Source organism: Callithrix jacchus, chromosome 22 (genome assembly GCF_049354715.1).
Source record: "Callithrix jacchus isolate 240 chromosome 22, calJac240_pri, whole genome shotgun sequence".
In the NCBI taxonomy this organism is placed as follows: Eukaryota; Metazoa; Chordata; class Mammalia; order Primates; family Cebidae; genus Callithrix; species Callithrix jacchus.
In genome coordinates this window covers 2,281,445-2,290,950 of record NC_133523.1, presented here as the reverse complement: position 1 = coordinate 2,290,950, position 9,506 = coordinate 2,281,445, and the positions used below count along the sequence as shown (strand labels likewise).

Below are 9,506 nucleotides of genomic sequence, written 5' to 3'. Positions count from 1 at the left end.
CCAGCTAACAGGAGGCTGGGCCAGGAGAATCGCTTGAACCCAGGAGGCGGAGCTTGCAGTGAGCCGAGATGGTGCCACTGCAGTACAGCCTGGGCGACAGTGCAAGAGTCTGCCTCAGAAAAACAAAACGAAGCGATATTTGTGGTTACAGAAGCTGGTATGGGTTTGGTATTACCTGTATATGGAGTGAGGTTGGAAACCCAGGAGTGCAGAAGCTGTAGTGCACATCCTGTATCTTGTTACAGATGGATGACTGCATATTTAAGAGCTCAAAGGGCCTTTTTCCTTCATACGGAGGGTAACAGCGTAGGTGAGTAAGAACCCAAGTCTTTGCAGGGACGGAAGCGGCGGTATGAGTTGTAGCTGAGAGAGAGATCCCGAGCCAGCAACCTTTTGTTAGGGTTGGGTTGGATTGGTTTGAGTTTTGTAGAGCTGATTGGAAAGAATCGGAAGGAGACGTGCAGTTGTGTGGGGCAGACAAAGTGGTGTAGTTGATTGACGGGGGGAGAAGTCACACGGGGTACCTGGGTCTTGGCACCAAATGATCATCGTAACGTGTATGAAGAGACCACAACAGGCTTTGTGTGAGCAACAAGGCTGTTTATTCACTCTGGTGCTGGTGGGTGGATTCGGAAGAGAGAGTCAGTGGAGGGCAACTGACAGGAGCTGGTTTTATAGGTTTGGGGCAGGCAGTGGGAAGTTACAGTTCAGGGTGGCTGTTTGTTTTGCAAGGGGGTGTGTCGTGTGTCACAAGGTTGGACTAGACTTTCTGGCTCTGGGAGTTCCTCTGTGGGCGGCCGTGTGGGTCACAGGGGTCATCATGGTGTAGTCCCCTGTGTGGCCAGAGAACCTTGCAGACCCCACTCCCTTCCACCCAAGGTCGTGGTAGAGCACCAGGCAGGTTGCGACACTGAGGTGCTGAGCCGGTGAGCTAGGGTGAAGGGGCTGTGTTAATTGTAACAAAACGTGCAACTCAAGTGCCTCCCTGTGACCCACAGCTCCCTCCACGTCCCCCACGCCTGTCCTTGGGTAAGGTACAATGAGGTGGAGTGGGGTGGCCTACTGGCCCTGCTGCTTTCACCTAGAGTCCTGGCCTAGGTGGCCTCATGGCAGTCAGTCCTGGATGTGCTGTCCTATCCAGCCTCTCACAGCTGCCACCCGGGTGTAGACACCTGGGAAGTGGGGCCGGCCACAGCCATAGCCCCAGCTGGTGACCCCAGTTAGCACCCACCGTCCAGAGGGCCCCCTGCAGGCCAGGGGTCCCCCAGCGTCGCCCTGTTGGGGAGAGAAGAAAGCGGGTTACGAGGCTGGTACCCCCTTACATCAGGCCTCGGGCGCGTGACTTCCCCTGGGACCCTCACTTTCACTCTCTGGAAAATGGGCTCAGTGCACAGGTGGCCGACATTTGTGGACACCCGCCACGTGGTCCCGAAGTGGAACGGGGCCACCCGTTGCCGCTGACGCCCAGGGGTGGGATGCGGTGGGTGGGGGGACCGTCTCGTGGGTGCCCAATAAACGGTTGTGAAGTGGACGGTCCCCCAGAGCCAGAAAGGCGCCCTGCCTGATCCGCTGGAGAAGTCCGCACTGCAGGGCGGCACTGAGCTGCTGGGCTTGGTGGCGGCGGGAACCCGCCCTCCCCGGGGGCGGGGCAGGACCTGGGGCTCACCGAGCAGCTGTCCACACCTCCCTGCGGGAAGCCAGCGCACAGCATGCGGCTGCTGATCTGCACCGGGTAGAAGCGGCGGCAGGTCTGCTCACTGAGGAGGCGCACGGCCGCCTTCTGCAGCTGCCGCGCCATGGAGCCTGCGGGCGGGCGAGACGGGACAGGTGGGGACCCTGTCTGGCCGCCCCCCGCGCCCCACACTCCCGCAGCCCAGGGCGCACCTACCTCCTTCGCGCACTGAGCCCCAGCCGGTGATGACACAGCGCGCGCCGTCGGGGGGTCTTGGAGCGAGCTCGGGCAGGCAGATGGGGTGCACCAGGCGGCTGCGGCGCACCGGGCCCGCCAGCTCCAGCAGTGCCACGTCGTAGTCGAGGGTGTAGAGGTTGTAGAACGGGTGCTTGTAGATGCGCGCCACGCGCTCCAGCTGCCCCTCCGCGCCGCTCAGGAACGGTGTGCCCAGGAAGGCCGCCCACTGCTTGGGGTCCCCGTAGCTGCAGGGTGCACGAGGACAAGCGTGGGCCCGAGTCTGTGCGGCCCCTGCCCTTGCGGTGTCCCCCAGCGGCCAGCTTGGACCCTGGGTGGGGTTCTTGGCCTCTGGCTGCTGGTCTGGGAAAGGGCTCAGGGGCCCCCACTAAGCCCAGCTACCAGGCACCAAGGCAGCACCAAGAAATGCAGCCATCCCCACAAATGGTAGCCTTTGAAAGGGGGGAGGGTCTCTGCCCCCACCCGCCCTCCCCTTCTGACCTCGAGCCCCGCGGGGCCGGAGCTGGGTGACCCTGCTGGAAGATGCAACCCCTCGCCTGCCAGGGGAGGGGAACTTTCTACTGGGTGGGCTTTGGGAAGCTGGAGTTAAGTCCGAAGGGTGAGGGCTGGGGAGAGAAGTGACCTCAGTGTCCCCGTCGGCTTGGCCCAAGTTTGGAGAGGCCGCAGCCCCCGGGTTGGGGGGACCGCGGGGTAAGACTCGGCCTTCACAGCCCCAGCCTGGGTGGTCGGTGGAGGGGGTGGGCAGTGGGGGAGCAGTGGGAGCCGGGTCGGAACAGTTCGGTTCCTGGTGAACTACAGATACATGCAGGGGCGTTTCAGACTCACACGTCGAAGCAGTGCGCCGCGGACAGCAGCCACCTCTCTGCCACCAGCACGGCCCCACAGCGGTGCTCCCTGCGCCGCAGCCACAGGCTCACCTGCCACGGCCACTCCCCGCGGGCCGCCGCGCTGCCCCCGACAATCCTGGTGAGCGCCGCTGGTGCCAGGCCGCAGTCTGCGGGGGAGCCAGGCGCATGGGCAGGTGGGTCCAGGGCTCCTCCCCAACTCAGCCCCTCGGACGCGGCCCTCCGCTGTGAGAGCCCTGGGGAGGGGATGCGAGGGAGGACCTGCCCCAGGAAAGGACACTGGGCCTGATGCGTGGTGTTTGGGCTTTTCCCAGGTAACAGTGGAATGCCTGTGTTCCCTGTGGCTTCAGCTTCAGGCCACACCACCCCTGCTGGGGGCCAGGCGGGAGGCCACACCTCAGGCCTCCACAACTTCCATCCACCCAAGGCCTTGGCAGACACCAGGGCCCTCCCCAGAGCCCCACCCCGCCTTGGTGCTCTCTGCCTGGGTCCCTGATTGCCCCATCCCCTTCCCTCACATTCCCTGCAGGCTGAGCCCTCCCAGGCCGGGGAGCGCAGAGGCCTCCCTCAGAACTCAGCTGTGGAAGAATGTGTGGGTGGTTTCCAGGGACCCCATTACCACCCATGGAGGGGGACCCGTACCCACCTGATGTCTCCAGAGGGCCGTTTTCCTCCTCAGGGGCTAGCCCCCTCCCCACCCTCTACCACCGCCCAGCTGGCTTCCCTGGGTGCTCCCCAAAGCCCCATCCGAAGCAGACGTGAAGGCCAGCAAGGAAGAGAAGTTCCACCTCCCCGCCAGCCCTGGCGCCGTCCGACCCTGAGACCAGATGGCCTTGGCAAATCCGCCGGCAGCCGCAGCCCCTGTCCTTGGGAATGCCAGCGGTCTCCACACACAGCCCGCCTCCATTTCAAGGGGGCCTTCTCTACCTCTCTTGCACCCAAAGTTAAGAGCTCCCAGGCCATAGCTACTAAAAAAGTAAAAAGCAGCTCAGACTGAGACAGCGAGAGCCGTCAGGCTGCGGGGACAGACCCGGATGAGGGCAGCTGTCAGTTAACCAGAAACACTCGCCCATGGACACGGCACGACTGAGCCGCCAAAGCCCCCTGCCTGCCTTTTTTTCTTTCCTGACATAGTCTCTCGCTCTCGTGGCCCAGGCTGGAGTGCAGTGGCACCATCTCGGCTCACTGCAACCTCTGCCTCCTGGGTTCAAGCAATTCTGCCCCAGCCTCTCAAGTAGCGGGGACCACAGGTACACCCCACCACGCCCAGCTAATTTTTGTAGAGACGGGGTTTCACCACGTTGGCCAGGCTGGTCTCAAACTCCTGACCTCAGGTGGTCCACCGGCCTCAGCCTTCCAAAGTGCTGGGACGACAGGCGTGAGCCACCACGCCCAGGGGACGTTATATCTTGTTAGGCAGCCCGAGCTGATGATCATGGTACCCTCCACTCCAGGGGTCCCTCCCTCTCTCACAGTACCTGGTAGCTGGGAGCGAGTGGTGGCCTCTGGGGTTTCTGGAAGTGGCGTCTGTCCCCCAGAGGTGGTTATCATGGCAGATAAGGTTGAGTTGGCAGATTGGCCGGTCACCCTGCTGGTGGCCACTGGGGTGGGTTGGCTGGGGGTGGCCCCCAGGACTGTGAGGCCAGCCGTCATTCTGGGAGGATGGCTGGTGGTGGCCAGCGTCCTTGTGGTCGAGGGCGGAGACACAGGAAGGGGCTGGGAGGCCATAGTCTCCAGAATCCAGCCCTTCAGCCTCGTGATGCGCGTGTACACACCAGGCTTCTGAACTTGGGCACAGCCAATCCCCCAGCTCACGATTCCTGCCAGATAAAACACGCCGGGGGTCTCCTCGCAGGCCAGGGGGCCCCCAGAGTCGCCCTGGAAAGGAGGGAAAGAGCGCTGGTTGATCCTCCAAGGACCCTCTCTTCCCGGCACTGCCAGACCCTCCTGTGTCCCTACAGTTGGTGGGGCTCATCGGGGGACCAGAGGGCACAGCATCGGTCTGGAGACCTGGCCGCAGCCCCACGCCTGGCTGTGTGACCTGGAGTGAGTCCCTTCTGAGTTTCCATCATTCTTTTGTTTTGGGCGATAAAACAAGGCAGAAAAAAACTCCTAAAAAAAAAATAGTAAAAGCCACGAATAGTCCCACCACCTAGAAGTAGCCCCTGATCACTAGCTGCCAGGCTGGTTTTTTTTTTTTTGAGACAGCGTCTCTGTCGCCCAGGCTGGAGTACAGTGACGTTACCTCAGCTCACTACAACCTCCGTCCGCCTCCTGGGCTCAAGCAGTTCTCCCTGCCTCAGCCTCCCGAGTAGCTGGGACTACAGGTGGCTGCCACCACGTCCAGCTGATTTTGTTTTTTTTCTTTTTTAAGTAGAGACAGGGTTTCACCATGCCGACCAGGCTGGTCTCAAACTCCTGACTTCGGATGATCCACCCACCTCAGTCTCCCAAAGTGCTGGGATTACAGGCGTGAGCCACTGCGTCCAGCTCGTTTTTTGGGGTAGGGTCTTGCTCTGTTACCCAGGATGGGGTGCAGTGGTGTGATCAGCCTCAAACTCCCAGACTCGCGAGATCCTCCCGCTTCAGTTGCCCAAGGAGCTGGGACCGCAGGTGCCTGCCACTCGCCTGGCAAGTTTTTTTTTTTTTTTTCCCGCAGAGATGGGATCTCACTATGTTGCCCAGATGGGTCTTGCAGTCCTGGCCTCAGCTGATCCTCCCATCTCAGCCTCCCGAAGCATGGGGATTACAGGCGTGAGTCACCGCACTCAGCCTAAAAATTAACCTCTTTGCATGTGCAGTTGAGCCCTTCAGAAATCTGGGCCAGGCGTGGTGGCTCAGTCCTGCAGTCCCAGCAGTTTGGGAGGCCAAGGTGGGTGGATCACTTGAGATCAGGAGTTCAAGACCAGGCTGACCAACATGGTGAAACCCATGTCTAGTAAAAATGCAAAAATTAGCCGGGCGTGGTGGCCCGCGCCTGTAGTACCAGCTACTCGGGAGGCTGAGACAGGAGAACCACTTGAGCCTATGAGGTGGAGGCTGCAGTGAACTGAGATCGCACCACTGCACTGCAGCCTGCACAACAGAGCGAGACTCTGTCTCAAACAGAAAAAAAATCTACGTCTGCCCACACACAGAACTGCCGAGTGAAAGGGTGTGGGCATTTAATCTGGATACTGCCCCGTGGCTGGGCGCGGTGGCTCCCACCTGTAATCCCAGCACTTTGGGAGGCCGCGGCGGGGATCACGAGGTCAACAGATCGAGACCATCCTGGTCAACATGGTGAAACCCCGTCTCTACTAAAAATACAAAAAATTAGCCGGACATGCTGGCGCGCACCTGCAAGTCCCAGCTACCCAGGAGGCTGAGGCAGGGGCCTTGCTTGAACCCAGGAAGCAGAGGTCGCAGTGAGCTGAGATCGCGCCACTGCACTCCAGCCTGACGTCACAGCAAGACTCCTCAAAAAAAAAAAAAAGCAGGGTACAGTGGCTCATGCCTGTAATCCCAGCACTTTGGGAAGCTGAGGTGGGCGGCTCATCTGAGGTCAGGAGTTCAAGACCAGCCTGGCCAATATAATGAAACCCCATCTCTACTAAAAACAAAAACAAAAAAATCAGCTGGACATGGTGGTGCGTGCTTGTAATCCCAGCTACTCAGGAGGCTGAGGCAGGAGAATCACTTGAACCCGGGAGGCAGAAGTTGCAGTGAGCTGAGATCACGCCACTGCACTCCAGCCTGGCGAAAGAGCAAGACTCCTCAAAAACAAAACAAAACTGGTAAATAGCACCCGGCTTTCCCCTGTGAACGGTTACCTGGCAGGCGTCGACTCTGCCTTCCAGGAAGCCCGCGCAGAGCATGCGGTCCGTGAGGGAGAAGTTGTACAGCACGCCGCAGGTCTTCTGGTCTATGATCCCCACGGACGCCTTCTGCAGGAGCTCGGGCTTGCTGGCTGCAGGGAAAGCGCCCAGAAAGGCCACATGCAGAGTGCTCGCCACAGCAGCTCCAGTCAGCTCCACTAACAGCCCCGAAACACGGCGTGCCCACCCCACAGAGACAGAGGCTCAGAGTTCCAGGAATTGCACAAAGCCATAGCTTAAGGAGGAGGGCCGGGCGCGGTGGCTCATGCCTGTAATCCCAGCACTTTGGGAGGCCGAGGCGGGTGGATCACGAGGTCAAGAGATCGAGGCCATCCTGGCCAACACGGTGAAACCCCGTCTCTACTAAAAATACAAAAAATTAGCTGGGCCTGGTGGCGTGTGTCTGTAATCCCAGCTACTCAGGAGGCTGAGGCAGGACAATTGCCTGAACCCAGGAGGTGGAGGTTGCGGTGAGCCGAGATCGCGCCATTGCACTTGCCTGGGTAACAAGAGCGAAACTCCGTCTCCAAAAAAAGGAGGTGGAACTCAGATGCCTCACTCGGAGCCCACGGTCCCCACAGGGCTGCTGCCTTAGCACCTGGGTAACGTGTAGGAGGCCATTCTCAGGTCGAGGGGAGCAGTATCTGTTGGGGTGGGAGGGGTCTCGGGATACACTAGCACATCGGCAGTGAACATTTTCTCTTTTCTTGAGATGGGGTCTTGCTCTGTTGCCCAGGCTGGAGTGCAGTGGCATGATCATGGCTCACTGCAGCGTTAAACTCTTAGCCTCGAGTGATTTCCTGCCTTAGCCTCCTGAGTAGCTGGGACTACAGGCCACCACTATGGGCCACCACACCCAGCTAATTTTTAATTTTTACTTTCTTTTAGATGGAGTCTCACTATGTCACCCAGCCTGGAGTGCAGTGGCGCAGTCTGAGCTCACTGCAACCTCCCCCGCCCAGGTTCAAGCGATTCTCCTGAGTAGCTGGAACTACAGGCATGAGCCACCGCACCTGGCTGATTTTTAGTACAGTCGGGGTTTCACCGTGTCGGGCAGGCTGGTCTCGAACTCCTGGCCTCAAGTGATCCCACCCGCCTTAGCCGCCCAAAGTGCTGGGATTATAGGTGTGAGCCACTGTGCTCTTCAGCCTTTTTTAAGGAAAGTTTTTAGTACACTGGGTCTCACTACATTGTGCAGCCTGGTCTTCACCTCCTGAGCTCAAGTGATTCTCCTGCCCTGGCTTCCCAAAGTGCCTGCGTGACAGGCGTGAGCCACCGCACCCGCCTGCAGACATTGTCTTTTCTTGTCTTTGAGACAGTCTTGCTGTCGCCCAGGCTGGAGTGCAGCAGGGCAGTCTCAGGTCACTGCAACCTCCTCCTCTTGGGTTCAAATGATTCTCCTGCCTCAGCCCCCCAAGTAGCTGGGATTATAGGCACCCACCACCATACCTCCCTATTTTTTTTTTTTTTTGAGATGAAGTCTTGCTCTGTCCCCAGCCTGGAGTGCAATGGCACAATCTCAGCTCACTACAACCTCCACCTCCTGGGTTCAAGTGATGCCCCAGCCTCCTTGGTAGCCAGAAATACAGGCACACACCACCATGTCTGGGCAATTTTTTTTTGTATTTTAGTAGAGACGGGGTTTCACTGTTACCCAGGCTGGTCTCGAACTCCTGAGCTCAGGGAATCCACCCGCCTTGGCCTCCCAAAGTGCTGGGACTACAGGCGTGAGCTACGGCGCCTCCAGGAAACATGTTCTGTAAAGGGCCAGAGGATTAAATGTTTTCGTCTTTAAAGGCCAGTCCCTGTCACGGTTACTTAACCCCTCTGCTGCTGCAGGGAAGCAGCCATAGACCATCTGTTGGTATGTGAATGTGGCCCTTTTTCCAATAAAACTTTATACAAAGAGGTAACGGCCAGATTTTCCCCGACACGGAATGGAGAGGTGAGTGGTGTGTGGGCAGTGGGACCAGGCAGAGGTCCCTGTGCGGTGGAATTGGTTTAGGGCCCTGGAGAATGCACCCGCCGTCCCCCTCGCCAGGCAGGGCTCACCGTTTCCTTCCTGCGTGTTTCCCCATCCGGAGATCATGCACTTCCGGCCCACGGGGAACTTCTGGATGGCCAGGGGCAGGCAGACAGGCTGGATGTACTTGTTGAAGGCCAGGGGGCTGGCCAGCTCCAGGACGGCCAGGTCGAAGTCCAGGGTGCCAGGGTTGTAGAGGGGGTGCAGCATCACCCGCCGCAGCCCCACCTTCGCTGGGCTCCCGCCCAGGCCCAGGAGGGACGTAGTGCCCAGGTGGGCCCGGACCTGCTCCACCTTCGTGCTGTGGAGACAGGGCGCTCAGGCGTGCCCGCCCTCCGGATCACACCTGCCTTCTTGGGGAGCCAAGGCTGATGGCCCTGGGAAGCCACACAGGGCTGCCTGGGCCCCAGGACCACTCCTCCAGCCCTCGGCTCCAGGGAGGAGGACCAGGGGAAGAGGGGCTGCTGGGCTCCTCCTGAAAAGGATCCCGAGCTGGGGGACCTTGGGCAGGTCAGGGGAGCCTCAGGCTTCATTTTCTACCCCTGTGCCAAAGCCGCCCCCCCCCGAGTCCCTACAGCTTAGGAGTCTGTCATTTTGGTTGAGCCAGGGTCTCGCTCTGTCACCCTGGCTGGAGTGCAGTGGCACGATGAGGCTTCCTGCAGCCTCAACCTCCTGGGCTCAAGCAATTTTCCTGCCTCAGCCACCTTAGTAGCTGGGACCACAGGTGTTGGCCACCACGCTTGGAAATCTTCAAGATAAATGTGACCTGAGTAGCAAGCAGTAGGGAAGTTGCCCTCCTCCTCCCTCCCCTGGGCGGGCCCTGTTTCTCCTCTGAAGCCTTGGCACCAGCTCTC

General features: G+C 59.6%; 1 protein-coding gene across 4 annotated transcripts in view; it reads right to left on the bottom strand.

Annotated features, from left to right (window-relative positions):
- Positions 1 to 579: 579 nt before the first annotated feature.
- The window catches only part of TMPRSS9 (transmembrane serine protease 9), a 69,711-nt gene continuing 60,784 nt past the window's right edge, over positions 580 to 9,506 (bottom strand). For 3 of the 4 annotated variants that reach the window (XM_035287109.3, XM_035287107.3, XM_054250163.2), the window contains exons 13-19: positions 8,682 to 8,953; positions 6,585 to 6,721; positions 4,251 to 4,650; positions 2,753 to 2,921; positions 1,889 to 2,154; positions 1,667 to 1,803; positions 580 to 1,275 (exon numbers count right to left, since the gene is read on the bottom strand). In XM_035287109.3, the coding sequence (XP_035143000.1) occupies positions 1,114 to 1,275; positions 1,667 to 1,803; positions 1,889 to 2,154; positions 2,753 to 2,921; positions 4,251 to 4,650; positions 6,585 to 6,721; positions 8,682 to 8,953 (1,543 nt within the window). In that variant the 3' untranslated portion in view covers positions 580 to 1,113. Of the gene's footprint in view, positions 1,276 to 1,655; positions 1,804 to 1,888; positions 2,155 to 2,752; positions 2,922 to 4,250; positions 4,651 to 6,584; positions 6,722 to 8,681; positions 8,954 to 9,506 lie in introns of all 4 variants that reach the window. The other variant, XM_078361446.1, reaches the window with a different exon arrangement.